The sequence below is a fragment of the Garra rufa genome, chromosome 7 (assembly GCF_049309525.1).
Source record: "Garra rufa chromosome 7, GarRuf1.0, whole genome shotgun sequence".
Lineage (NCBI taxonomy): Eukaryota > Metazoa > Chordata > Actinopteri > Cypriniformes > Cyprinidae > Garra > Garra rufa.
In genome coordinates, this window is record NC_133367.1 from 24,248,086 (window position 1) to 24,262,894 (window position 14,809).

At 34.2% G+C, this 14,809-nt stretch overlaps 1 protein-coding gene across 1 annotated transcript in view; it reads right to left on the bottom strand.

Moving 5' to 3' along the window:
* Positions 1-867: 867 nt before the first annotated feature.
* LOC141338892 (glypican-5-like) overlaps positions 868-14,809 on the bottom strand; it is a 38,291-nt gene continuing 24,349 nt past the window's right edge. Inside the window, exons 8-9 of the mRNA XM_073844507.1 lie at positions 3,418-3,556; positions 868-896 (exon numbers count right to left, since the gene is read on the bottom strand). Of these exons, the coding sequence (XP_073700608.1) occupies positions 868-896; positions 3,418-3,556 (168 nt within the window). The remainder of the gene's footprint in view (positions 897-3,417; positions 3,557-14,809) is intronic.

Here is a 14,809-nt window from a genome sequence, read left to right on the forward strand (position 1 = left end):
AATCTATGCCCACCCCTAATATATATATATATATATATATATATATATATATATATACGCACACATTTATTTACAAATAATTATTAACAAATAAAAATACAAATAAATAAAAATAAAATTAAAAGAAATATACACTCAAAATAAAATTGGGTAAAAAATTTATATTGGGTAAAAAAAAAAAATATAAAAAAAAATATATATAGCCTATATATATATATATATATATATATATATATATATATATATATTAGCCTATATATATATATATATATATATATATATATATATATATATATGCACACACTTTTATTTATTCATTCATTTTGGGTGATAATATATTTCTGATATTGGTGAAATTATAAATTAATTAACTAATTAATAAATATAGAAATGGCTGTGTTCTTTTATTAAAAATAAAGTATGGAGTGCCACAAGGATCTGTCTTAGGTCCACTGCTATTTTTAATATACATGAGTGTGTTAAAAATGCACAATTGCATTTGTTTATATATTTTCTGCTATTTGAGAAGCCCATAGTTGAAGAAATACATTTAATCAAGCACTGAAAGTGATTTTACAGAATAAAGTCGCAGAAGTACAACCTCAGCCAGCTGAATCAGCACTTTATTACCCAGACTCAATAACAAAGCAAGAAATTTCAAAGCAGGGATGTTATTTGGAAATGTATCCGAGAGCAATGGACAAAGATGCATGACCTTATAGAAGCAGCGGCAGGGTTAGACTCCTGAGCAACAGACTAAAAGAACAGCGGGCGCTCCTTGAAAAATGGTGCAATAAGTCGCTACACACAATTCTTTTCATCTATTATAAGGTGAAATCCATTATTTAGTCCGGTCCCTGAGTGCATTCAGCATGCTAACGGAGCAGAGTGCAGATCTACCAAGAATACCAAAGCAGATCTAGCTTAAGCTTTGTCATTTGTTATTGTGCATTGGTTTTAAATGATAAAATATAATATAAAAATGATACAAATAATATAGTAAACTGAAAACAACCTCAATGTTTTATTTTGTGTAGAAGCAACTTTTGCAAGACAAGACTGTTTTTTAAAGAATACATGTAGAATCTTTAAGGTTTTTAATTTTAATTTTTAATTTATATAATCTTGATTCAGTTTTGTTTAGTTTTATGTTTGAAAGAAAATATAAGTTTATTTTTCTTACCAAGCTGGGAAATTATTTTTTTTACTGTTTGTTTCTTTTATTTTTTTCTTTCTTAAACCTCTTTAAATTTTCTTTTTCTTGCCTTACTGGCAAATTGTTGTTGTTTGTTTGTTTGTTTGTTTTTGCTTCGAATTATGCTGAAAACAATAATAAAAATAAAGCTTTCTTCTTTCCACACTGGGAAATTGTTTGTTTGTTTGTTTGTAAACAAACATTTCTTAACATTAAATTTTTGCGTAAAAAGTTTTATTTCCCCCACACTGACAAATTTCTTTTGTTTGTTTGTTTCTTTTTTTCTTTCTTAAACCCCATGAAAGTTTTGTTTTTCTTACCAAACTGGGAAATATTTGTTTGTTTGTTTGTTTAATTCTTTCTTTCTTTCTTAAACCTCATTCAAGTTTTATTTTTCTTACCAAACTGGGAAATTCATTTTTTGTTTCTTTGTTTGTTTGTTTCGTAAACCTCATTTAAGTTTTCTTATTCTTAGCAAACTGAGAAATATTTTAGCTTGTTTGTTTCTTAAACCTCATTGAAGTTTTCTTTTTCTTACCAAACCGGGAAATTATTAATTGTTTGTTTGTTTGTTTGTTTGTTTCTTTCTTTCTTTCATAAACCTCTTTTAAGCTTTCCTATTCTTAGCAAACTGAGAAACATTTTTTGTTTGTTTGTTTCTTAAAACTCATTGAAGTTTTCTTTTTCTTACCAAACCGGGAAATTATTGTTTCTTTGTTTGTTTCTTTCTTTCTTTCTTTCTTTCTTTCGTAAACCTCATTTAAGTTTTCCTATTCTTAGCAAACTGAGAAATATTTTTTGTTTGTTTGTTTGTTTCTTAAACCTCATTGAAGTTTTCTTTTTCTTACCAAACCGGGAAATAATTTTTTGTTTGTTTGTTTCTTTCTTTCTTTCTTTCATAAACCTCATTTAAGCTTTCCTATTCTTAGCAAACTGAGAAACATTTTTTGTTTGTTTGTTTCTTAAACCTCATTGAAGTTTTCTTTTTCTTACCAAACCGGGAAATTATTTTGTTTGTTTGTTTCTTTCTTTTTTCGTAAACCTCATTTAAGTTTTCCTATTCTTACCAAACTGAGAAATAATTTTTTGTTTGTTTCATAAAACATAAGCCTCATAACATATGATTAAAACAGTTTTAAAAAGCTTTCTTTAAATGTAAAAAATTATATATATATTTTTTAATTAATCAAGAACAAGAAAAAAAAAGTATTTTGCTTATACTTAAAACAAGCAAAAGAACCTAATTTTTCATACTGCATGGGGAAATTATTTTAGTTTGTTTTGAAGGTAAACCACATTTAATTTTGCTTAAAAAAAATAAAAGCAAGAATTTTTTTTTAATACACTGTGAAAATGTTATTACTGTTTTTACCATGAATTTGTTTTGATTTGTGCTTAAAACAAGTAAAACCATTTTAATATTTATAATTTTTTATACCATAATGGGAAATTGTTTGTTTGTTTGCTTGTTTCTTTTTAACATAAATCTCATTCAATTTTGCTTTTATACATTAAAAAAGTTTATTTTTCATACCACATTGGAAATAAACCTCATTTAATTTAGATTTGATTTATGTTTGAAAACAAAGAAAAACAAGTTTCTGTTTCTTACAACACTGGGAAATTATGTTTGTTAGTTCTAAAGGTAACTCAAATTAAATTTTGCTTTAAAATAATTAAAAATAAGAAAAAAGGTGTATTTCCTTTACATATTGGGAAATTGTTTGCTTTTTTATTGTTTTTAGCATGAATCTCATTTAAATTTGCTTTGATTTATGCTTAAAACTAATTAAAAACAACTTAATTTTCCATTCCACACCGGGAAATTGTTTTTATTTAATTGTTTGGTGTTATTAACATAAACCTCATTAAATTTAGCTTTGATTTATGCTTAAAACAACATATGTCAATTAATTAATACTGCCTTTTAAAAAATGATTATTATTAAAGTTATTGCAAGTTTCAGATTTAAATAAGGACTTTGGACACACAACAGCCAGAACACACCATCTGAACGGAACAATATCAGTCCGAATGGCCCTGTTGTGATCGGCGGTGTAAATAATAAGAAGCGACTGACCTCCTAAAACAAACACGAGGCAGTAAATGGCTCTGGGTTTCTAAGCAACATGGGACCGCTGTCTCTCCTGGGAGCTCTGGATAAAGTAAACGCAGAGAGACAGTTGTCTTTGAGGCGCGATGCAGGGGACGAAGGAACTCACCTGTCTCGTCTTCCCCGCGCCCCGATCCTTGACAGCCGTCTTCATCATCGCACTCGCCGCTGCCTTCTGCTGCGTCGCCGCTGCTGGTCTCGACATCCTCACCACCATCTGTTCCTAAACCCATCTCTCCCCACATCTCCTGTAACAAAACATAAATCACAGGACAGCAGACACATATCTTTAGGAGATTCCATCACAACAAGTTTAATTATACGATACCCTGAATAACAATAAAATGAAATAAAAAACTCAATAATTAATACATTATTAAAACATATAAGAGAAATTATGCAGAATATTTCAAATATGAATGTTTATAGCACATTTAATAAAATCAAATTAAAATTAAATAAAAAAATCAATTTCATCTCTGTCTGTCTGTCTATCCCTCCATCTGTCTGTCTGTCTGTCTATCTATCTATATATGTCTACCTATCTCACCATCTGTCTATCTATCCGTCTGTCTGTCTATCTATCTATCTATACATCTGTCTATCTGTACGTCTGTCTGGCTATACATTTGTTTGTCTGTTTGTTTGTCTGTCTGTCTGTCTATCGATCTGTCTTTCTGTCTGTATGTCTACCTATCTCTCCATCTGTCTGTCTCTCTGTCTGTCTACCTATCTATACGTCTGTCTGTCAGTTTGTCTGTCTATCTGTATGTCTACCTATCTATCCATCTGTCTATCTATACGTCTGTCTGCCTATACGTTTGTTTGTTTGTCTGTCTGTCTACCTATCTCTCCATCTGTCTATCTATACGTCTGTCTGGCTATACCTCTGTCTGTCTGTCTGTCTGTCTGTCTGTCTGTCTGTCTGTCTACCTATCTATCCATCTGTCTACCTATCTATCCATCTATACGTCTGTCTGCCTATACGTTTGTCTGTCTGTCTATCTGTCTGTCTACCTATCTATCCATCTGTCTACCTATCTATCTATCTATCTATCTATCTATCTATCTATCTATCTATCTATCTATCTATCTATCTATCTATCTATCTATCTGTCTGTATGTCTACCTTTCTATCCATCTGTCTGTCTGTCTGTCTGTCTATCTATTTATCTATCTATCTGTCTATCTATACGTCTGTCTGGCTATACATTCATTTGTTTGTCTGTCTGTCTGTCTGTCTACCTACCTACCTATCTATCTATCTATCTATCTATCTATCTATCTATCTATCTATCTATCTATCTATCTATCTATCTATCTATCTATCTATCTATCCATCTATCTATCTATCTATCTATCCATCTATCTATCTATCTATCTATCTATCTATCTATCTATCTATCTATCTATCTGTCTGTCTGTCTGTCTGTCTATCTATCTATCTATCTATCTATATGTCTACCTATCTATCCATCTGTCTATCTATCCATCTGTCTGGCTATATGTTTGTTTGTCTGTCTGTCTGTCTATCTATCTGTATGTCTACCTATCTATCCATCTGTCTATCTATACGTCTGTCTGCCTATACGTTTGTTTGTCTGTCTGTCTGTCTGTCTGTCTACCTATCTCTCCATCTGTCTATCTATACGTCTGTCTGACTATACCTCTGTCTGTCTGTCTGTCTACCTATCTATCCATCTGTCTACCTATCTATCCATCTATCTATCTATCTATCTATCTATCTATCTATCTATCTATCTATCTATCTATCTATCTATCTATCTATCTATCTATCTATCTGTCTGTCTGTATGTCTACCTTTCTATCCATCTGTCTATCTATCCATCTGTCTGTCTGTCTGTCTATCTATTTATCTATCTATCTCTATCTATCTGTATGTCTACCTATCTCTCCATCTGTCTATCTATCCGTCTGTCTGTCTGTCTACCTATCTATCCATCTATCTATCTATACGTCTGTCTGGCTATACATTCATTTGTTTGTCTGTCTGTCTGTCTGTCTACCTACCTATCTATCCATCTGTCTATCTATCTATCTGTATGTCTACCTATCTATCCATCTGTCTATCTATCCATCTGTCTGGCTATATGTTTGTTTGTTTGTCTGTCTGTCTGTCTATCTATCTGTATGTCTACCTATCTCTCCATCTGTCTATCTATCCGTCTGTCTGTCTGTCTACCTATCCATCCATCTGTCTATCTATACGTCTGTCTGTCTGTCTACCTATCTATACGTCTGTCTGCCTGTCTGTCTATCTGTCTGTCTGTATGTCTACCTATCTATCCATCTGTCTATCTATATGTCTGACTGGCTATATGTCTGTCTTGTCTGTCTGTCTGTCTGTCTATCTATCTGTATGTCTACCTATCTATCCATCTGTCTATCTATACGTCTCTCTGGCTATACGTTTTTCTGTCTGTGTGTGTGTGTGTGTGTGTCTGTCTGTCTGTCTGTCTACCTATCTATCCTTCTGTCTATCTATACGTCTGTCTGCCTGTCTGTCTATCTGTCTGTCTGTCTGTATGTCTACCTATCTATCCATCTGTCTATCAATATGTCTGTCTATCTATCTATCCCTCCATCTGTCTGTCTATCCATCTCTCCATCTGTCTATCTATTCACCTGTCTGTCTGTCTATCCATGTCTCCATCTGTCTATCCATCCTTCCAATTCAATTCAATTCAATTTAATTTAATTTAATTTAATTTAAAATTGCTTTATTGGCATGACTGTAAAAAATACAATATTGCCAAAAGTTTCAGTATATGTGGAGGAACATAATAATAACAATGAGAAGATCTAAATAATTCAAAATATTATAACAATTTATACTTAAATAAACAGTGTAACAAAATATCCCTCCGTCTATCTATCCATCGATCTGCAAATCTATCGATCCACCTGTCTGTCTATCCATCTCTCCATCTGTCTATCTATCCCTCCATGCTCCATCTGTCTGCATCCGTCTATATAATAATAGTCGTTTACAACTAGTTTTATGTAACGTTTACAAAGACAGATCGAAAGTTTTAAAAAGCATTAACAATATACTATTCCATACGTTTTTTTCCCTAGTAATTACCAACCTGATACAAGCTACAGTTGCTGCACTATAACAACTACAGTGCCTCTGTTCTCAAATTCACAAGCTGTAATAGTGGAATTTCACTGAAATGGCTCCCTCTGAAGCGAGTAAGTGAGTGGAGATCACCCATCACGTCCAAATAGCCCCATGTGTTCCAACAAAGGCTTCCAGGCAAGAAGTCAAGGCTCATAACAGCAGCATTCCAGCACACTAAACATGGATCCACTCAAGTGCAAATTCCATTTTCACAGCGAGAGAATATTAAACACGTGCAGTTGCGGGGCATTTCAGAACTGTTTAGAAAAACAGCTCGGGGAATCGCAGAAGTGCATAATTCATAACATCTTAACTAAGTTAGTTTCTGGCTCCCCCATTGTTTCTGATTTCATATTCTTTTTTTTTTTTTAGCAGAGAAGTGCAAAACTACTTTACAGTTGTGGCACAATCACAGCCAATCAGAACAACACTGATGATTAATATTCAGTGGAGCAAGTTTGTGGACCAATCAGATTTTACTGTGGGTGTGGCAGCCAAATGTAAAGAGACAAAAACAGAACAAACTAATTTCATAAGAAATAATATGGTAACTAATATGGTAATAACATACTGTGCAAAAACTTTTTTACAAAGATTTACATGTAAGAACAAGCCGAAGAATTAGGAATATTGCCAGATTTTATTGACTACTCCATTCAAGCACACTTTGAATTCAATTCCCTTGCATTCTTTTTCTCCCTGACGGAGGAACGCACCACAATTAAATTCCACAGTGACTTTGTGGAAAACGTCCCCCAGGGGACTGTTAATTAACCAGCATATAATGAATTATGCCACGCGTCAGGCGAACACCATGGCAACAACAGACAGAACAGACTGTCCTCTTCCAGCACATCCACCCCCTTCTATTCAGATAAAATAGCGACATACTTATTAGTGCTTTCTTTTTTCCCTTGCCTGGTTCATTATTTAATTTAGCTGCACATTAAAATTTTTATTGTTTTGTTTGTGATAAGAGAACAAACAATTAAAGAAAGACCTCTAGTTCTCCACGCTGAACATGAGCCAATGCTGTCGGTATTAAATTGACAAGGTTTTATCTATCTGTCTGTCTCTCTCTCTGTCTGTCTAGCCATCTATCTGTTTGCTATCTAGCCATCTATATGTCTGTCTGTCTGTCTGTCTGTCTGTCTGTCTATCTATCTATCTATCTATCTATCTATCTATCTATCTATCTCTCTGTCCATCTATCTGTGTCTGTCTGTCTATCTAGCGATCTATCTGTCTGTCTGTCTGTTTATCTAGCCATCTATCTGTCTGTCTGTCTGTTTATCTAGCCATCAATCTGTCTGTCTGTCTATCTATCTGTCTGTCTGTATATCTAGCATCTATCTGTCCGTCTCTCTTTCTCTATTCTTACCAATCCGTCTATCTATCTTTCAATCTATCTATCTGTCTATCTATCTATCTATCTTTCAATCTGTCTATCTGTCTATCTGTCTATCTATCTATCTATCTATCTATCTATCTATCTATCTATCTATCTATCTATCTATCTGTCTGTCTGTCTATCTATCTATCTATCTATCTATCTGTCCGTCTCTCTTTCTCTATTCTTACCAATCCATCTATCTATCTTTCAATCTATCTGTATATCTAGCCATCTATCTATCTATCTATCTATCTATCTATCTATCTATCTATCTATCTATCTATCTATCTATCTATCTATCTATCTATCTATCTATCTATCTATCTATCTATCTATCTATCTATCTATCTATCTATCTATCTATCTGTCTCTCTTTCTCTATTCTTACCAATCCGTCTATCTGTCTGTGTGTCTATCTGTCTGTCTGTCTGTCTATCTATCTATCTATCTATCTATCTATCTATCTATCTATCTATCTATCTGTCCGTCTCTCTTTCTCTATTCTTACCAATCCATCTATCTATCTTTCAATCTATCTGTATATCTAGCCATCTATCTATCTATCTATCTATCTATCTATCTATCTATCTATCTATCTATCTATCTATCTATCTATCTATCTATCTATCTATCTATCTATCTATCTATCTATCTATCTATCTATCTCTCTTTCTCTATTCTTACCAATCCGTCTATCTGTCTGTGTGTCTATCTGTCTGTCTGTCTATCTATCTATACATTTTTAATTGTGTTGTTTGTGATAAGAGAACAAACGATTAAAGAAAGACCTATAGTTCTCCACGCTAAGTCAATGAGAAAATAATGAAGGGCGAGACTTGATTTTATTCCTCCCATATTGATTGGATTGCCAAAAGTGGGCGTTCCACTATTCCTCTCCTAAACCCTGCCCCTAAAAGACCTGTCAGCAAAATGATTGACAGGCACAAAGTGCTTCTGATTGACCAAATCAAACCTGTTTTAGGATCCTACGGAGTGAGAATATCATCTCTGCAAAAAGTTACACCTCCCAGTTCATATCATGATTCCATATGAAATTAAATTTCTCAGCACTCCAGAGAACAGCCACTTCTTATGCAATCAACTGCAGAGCAAAACAGGGCACATACTAAAATCTTTAAGCAATAGATCAAACGTAGCATCTGAAACAGCATGTACATTAATATTCAGAGCTCTCCATGGCCGGTCTTCATTACGTCTTCAAAAAAGATTGCTTTTCTGCAGCAGGATTTTCCGAGTCATTTGGGAAACAAATTCCCTTATATCCGTGGCAGTTTTAAGACCCCATTCATGTAAACGGATCGATAGGATGCGTTGGGGGTCTTTGTTGCCAAACCGCGTCTCCTTGACAACAGGCTCATCAATTGGACTGAGATACACCTCTAATGGTCAAAGGAAAGCGATACCGAGGCACGTTTGGCAGGGGGCAGAAAAACAGACCAATAACTCATCCACATATTTCACATATCCAAGCAATATTGCACAGAAATTACAGCTGCGGCTGCATTCTATTTACACTAAATTAAATTAGCGATAATATTCTATTTACAGTATGTGGGTCTAAGACGAAAAAGGGATTAAACATAAAAACAATAAGGGTAATACTGCTTTAAATTGTTGTTTTTCAAAAAAAAATTTGTTTAAGTTTTCTTTTTAATTTAATTTCATCTGAGCAAAAAATAAACTTTTTGATTATTTCCTTCATTTTATTGAAAGTAAATGCCTTTCCGATCTAATACGTGATATGAAAAGTAAGAAAAACGAGTACAGCAAAAGGCGGATTCGAACTCGGGTCGATCGCATGTTCAAGGTCTGGCACCACTGATGCCAAAATGCCATTGGTTTCAATGTTTGTTGTAAGCAATGCAACATGCTAGATCAAATACACACAATGGAGAATAAGATTTAAGACCTACAGCAAAAGGCAATAGTAAAGTAAAAAAAAAAAAAAAAAAAAAAAAATCAGGTTTTATTTACTTTTGTATTGTTACAGACTCGTATGCTGTTTATTTTTACTTGGAATGCAAAAGTAGAAATAAGGTATTATTTAAAGATTTCACATTGTTTAAGGTTTGACATCATTAACGCCAAACCTTAGTTGATTTCGATATTGATTTCATATGCAAATGCTACAAACTAAGTCAAATTATGTTGAATGAAAAATTACATTTAAGAGCTACAGTGAAGAGGAAGATTTAAGTGAATTTCCTTGCACAATGCATCATATGACTAAAGAAGTTTAAAAATACAGCGTCATATTGACTACTACAATTGTTTATTTGGACCTTTTTGCCACCTAAAGGGATAGTCGTGGTACTCTTGTGAATGCGGACCAAAGACTGACATGGAAGAGAAGAAATTTTTGAATGAAGTCATCATTTTTGTTTTCTTTGTGCACAAAAAGTTTATTTTACATTTTATGATTATTTCCTTAATTTTCTAGAAAATGTATGCCTTTCAGATCTGATATGTGATGTGAAAAGAGAGAAGAATGAGTTTGGCAAAAGGTGGATTCGAACTCGGGTCAATAGCGTCAAAAAGTCACAGTTATGCACTTTGCCGCCTACACCACTGGAGACGTTGTTCAGCAGTCGTCTTTTGTAATTTTGACTAGCCCAACCACACATTCATGGGTGGAGTTAGTTTAAGTAGCCTCTGCCAAAAAGGTGGGCTATTTGCAATTTTCTGAAATTTAAGTTTTTTATTGCGCAGTCCTGTTCAGAACATGATACATGGCACAAGGTTCAAGATTTGACATTACTGATGCCAAAACACCATTGGTTTCAATGGTTTCAATGTTTGTCATAAGCGAATGCTAGATCAAATACACACAATGGAGAATTAGATTTAAGACCTACAGTAAAAGATTTTAAGTGAATTATCACCAAAATATTGTAAATTTTTGGTCTATTTTGGGACTTGACATTTATTGCTCCAAGTAAAAAAGCTGTGTGAGGTCATTGAACAGTTCTCCAAAAAATGCACAAGTGTCAGATTAAAGGAGTAGTAACTTTCAGAACAAAACTTTACAGATAATGTACTCACCCCCTTGTCATCCAAGATGTTCATGTCTTTCTTTCTTTCATTAGTCGTAAGGAGGAAAATATTTAAGGATTTCTCTCCATATAATGGACTTCTATGGTGCCCCCGAGTTTGAACTTCCAAAATGCAACTTGAAATGGCTCTAAACGATCACAGCCTAGGAAAAGAGGGTTTTTTTTAGCAAAACGATCGGTTATTATAAAAAATGACAATTTATATACATTTCAACCTCAAATACTCGTCTTGTCTAGCTCTGTGTGTACTCTGTGTAGAGATTAAAAAGTATATAAATTGTAAAAGTTTTTAGAAAAAAACAATCGTTTCGCTAAATAAGACCCATCTTCCTCGGCTGGGATCATTTGGAGCCCTTTGAAGCTGCATTTAAACTGCATTTTGGAAGTTCAAACTCGGGGGCACCATAGAAGTCTATTATATGGAGAGAGATCCTGAAATGTTTTCCTCTTTACGACTGAAACAAGAAAGGCATGAACATCTTGGATGACAAGGGAGTGAGTACAATTACAGTTGAACCATTAATGTCACATGGACTATTTTAACGATGTCCTTATTACCTTTCTGGGCCTTGAACGTGGTGGTTGCATTGCTGTCTATGCAGAATCAGAAAGCTCTTGGATTTCAACAAAAATATCTTAATTTGCGATGGTCTTATGGATTTGGAATGACATGAGGGTGAGTAATAATGACAGAATTTGTTGCTATATGGAAAAAAGATCCTTCAAAAATCTATTGGTGAACTATCCATAACAATTACCATACAACATGGACTTCGGATCGCATTGAAATATGACCCGTGCATCCACTTGCATGTGTTATATGTGTTAGTGTTTGTGTGTTTACATTAGATAGTGGGTTATGAAAGCATTCATACTCATTAGCATCCCTCCCTGACACATCTCGGCTTATAGAGCTGCGTAAGTCAAGCCTGGGGTTCCTTCATTCGGCATTTTCACGGGGCGGCCTCATAAATTACTTAGCTTTATGCAAAGAGTATTACATCACACTGTCCACTCAAAGCTAAAGGATGCACGAAAGATTCAGAGAGAAAAAAAATAATGACGACCTTTGATGTAAACTCAACCATGAGACGCATAAATCTTCCCCGTAGCGCAAGATGACTCACTCTTGGGACACGGCGTTGCAATATTAATTTCTCAATAAGCGTTGATCAGGGACGGACTGGGACTAAGGCATTGGTTCTTACTTGAGATGTGCTGGAGGTCATCAGATTGAAGATTTCACACACCTCTGAAGGCATAAAGTGACACTTAAGACGCCAGGTTGTCATGATATCCTGTACCATTCAGTGTGAAACATATGTCCTAGCTTTTCAAGACATTTTATATGGGCCGCATATAAAAGACTTCTGAAAAGGATCCGTAATTGGTAACAACATGGGTGTACACTGCAAAAAATCCCTTTTTTAAGGTGTATTTTTGTTTAATCTTTCAGTTAAAATATCTGAAGCTCCTTAAAACAAGATTAGTTTACTCTAAAGGAAGTGATGCATAAAATATTAAGACTTGTTTTCATAAAATTAATCTTTCATACAAGTGGGTTTTGTCTCACTGCACTGCACGGTAAGACAGATTTCTTTTTAAAATAAGCTTATAATTCAGGACACAATCTATGAAAACAAGTCTTTATATCTTACGCAGAGTTACTTCTAAAACAAATGCATCTTATTTTACAGATTTTGAGAAGTTTTGACTTAAAAACAAGACTAAAAAATGTAACTTAAGAAGTCATTTTTTGCAGTTTACTCATGGGGGCGATCGAGTTCAGAGTAGCAAGTTGCTAAAACCGTTAGCATTTTAGCTACTATTATTATTACGACAATGCTAATACCTGCTATAGTGCCCCTTGTGGAAACGCCTTAATCAAAGCTTGCGTACTTTGAAGCATCTGCATTCACATACTTGCGTAGAGTATGGCTGAATACTAGCATAATACTCTTACTATTATATATAAATATTTAAAATATAAAAACATAACATTTTTCTGAAATATATACATGCATGTGTATGTATATATACATAAATACACTGTACACACACATTATGTAAACAAAAACTTTTATTTTGGATGCGATTAATCACGATTATTCGTTTGACAGCACTACTCCTTATTAACTTTTCCAACCCATTCCCATTCCAGTTTTATTCTTTTATTCCCACTTTTAAGATCTAGTCAGTACCTGATTTAATGTGCAAGAGTATCAAGGTTACGCTTTACCATTAATTATACACCTATGACGTATTTTACCTGCCGGTCTTTACACAGGATAGGTTAATTAAATACCAGTCAGCCACTAAAAAACTACCAGAGGTCACTGTGAGAGCCAAAAACCTTGCAAGACCTCACCAGGGGCTTGAAGACCTTAAAGAATAATGGGAATAATTTCAGAAGCGCTTCAAAGTGACCTTCTCCTCAACCCCTGACACAAATCTACTGTACTTTCCCAGCTTTCTTGCTTGCCAGTGACGCAAGCCCTCTCAGCAAAGCAATGCGGCGAGGGCTGGGTCGGGTTTGGACATAATGTGGAACCAAAACGTCTGGTTTTAATGGAGCAATGAAAGACTTTACAAAATGGCTTCCAGAGGGCCAACTGAGCTGCCCTCTGTCCCCTCCCAAACCCAGCTGCAGTAGCGACAGACTTTGTCATCATGCCAAGGAGGTCTTCAACACTCCCGCTGAGGATGCTTGGTCTGATCTTCCTGCAGATTGATCACAGAGCGAACCCTGGACTAATGACACCGTCTCACCACTCTTGACATGTGCGCTGGCGTTGAGTTGGCTATTTTTGTTTGGTGGGCAAGCTTGAAACTAGCGCTTCTGGTGGTTCTTAATGTCTTCTTTTTGGCTCACAACGCAAACATTCAGGGAAAGTTTTATAAAAAGAAACAGAAGCCATAGCAGTCTGATTGCTGTTTGTCAGATTGTACATTATAACGCTGGTAAGATATTGGTTAAAAGATAAAACAGAATATTAAAGGTCTTTGACTTTAGGATATCCAGCTAGCAGTGAATGTTCCCACAACTTTCATTAATGTTCTTTAAAGGCATTTAATGGTTAGGACAGAACATTCTTAAAATATTTTTTATAGGACGTTCTAATAATGTTATTAATGGTTGATTTACAATCTCGTAACATTAAGAAAACGTTTTCATAACATTCCCGGAAGGTTCTTTTGATGTTATTTGTACATGACTGAGGTTCTCGTAATGGTAAGCGAAAGCAGTCTTACAACAACAGTCTTGGAACATTCTTTTGATGTTATTTGTATAAGATTGAGGTTCTCGTAATGTTTAGAGAAAACGGTCTTATAACAACATTCTCAGAAGCTTCTTTTGATGTTATTTGTACATGATTAAGGTTCTCCTAATGTTAAGAGAAAACGGTCTTATAACAACATTCTCAGAGCTCACTTTTGATGTTATTTGCACACGATTGAGGTTCTTGTAACGGTAAGAGAAAACGGTCTTAGGACATTCTTGGAAAGTTTTTTAATGTTATTTGTACACAACTGAGATTCTAGTAATGTTAAGAGAAAACGGTACTATAACATTCTCAGAAGCGTCTTTTGATGTTATTTGCACACGATTGAGGTTCTCATAACGGTAAGAGAAAACGTTCGGTAACACTTTCTATGAAGCCTGTATTTATAATACATTATAAGGGTATTCTTAAGGCATTATAATACATTAATAATACATTATAAAAAAACTTATAATATGTTGTATCATCTTATGAGTATTCATAAGAACAGTCTTAATGTATTATAATGTTTGTGGTTATAGCTTTTAACAGTATGATTACCTCCTCCATAGTTATAACGTATTATAAGTCTCATATTTTGCCATGTTACTCATGTCACTTTACTT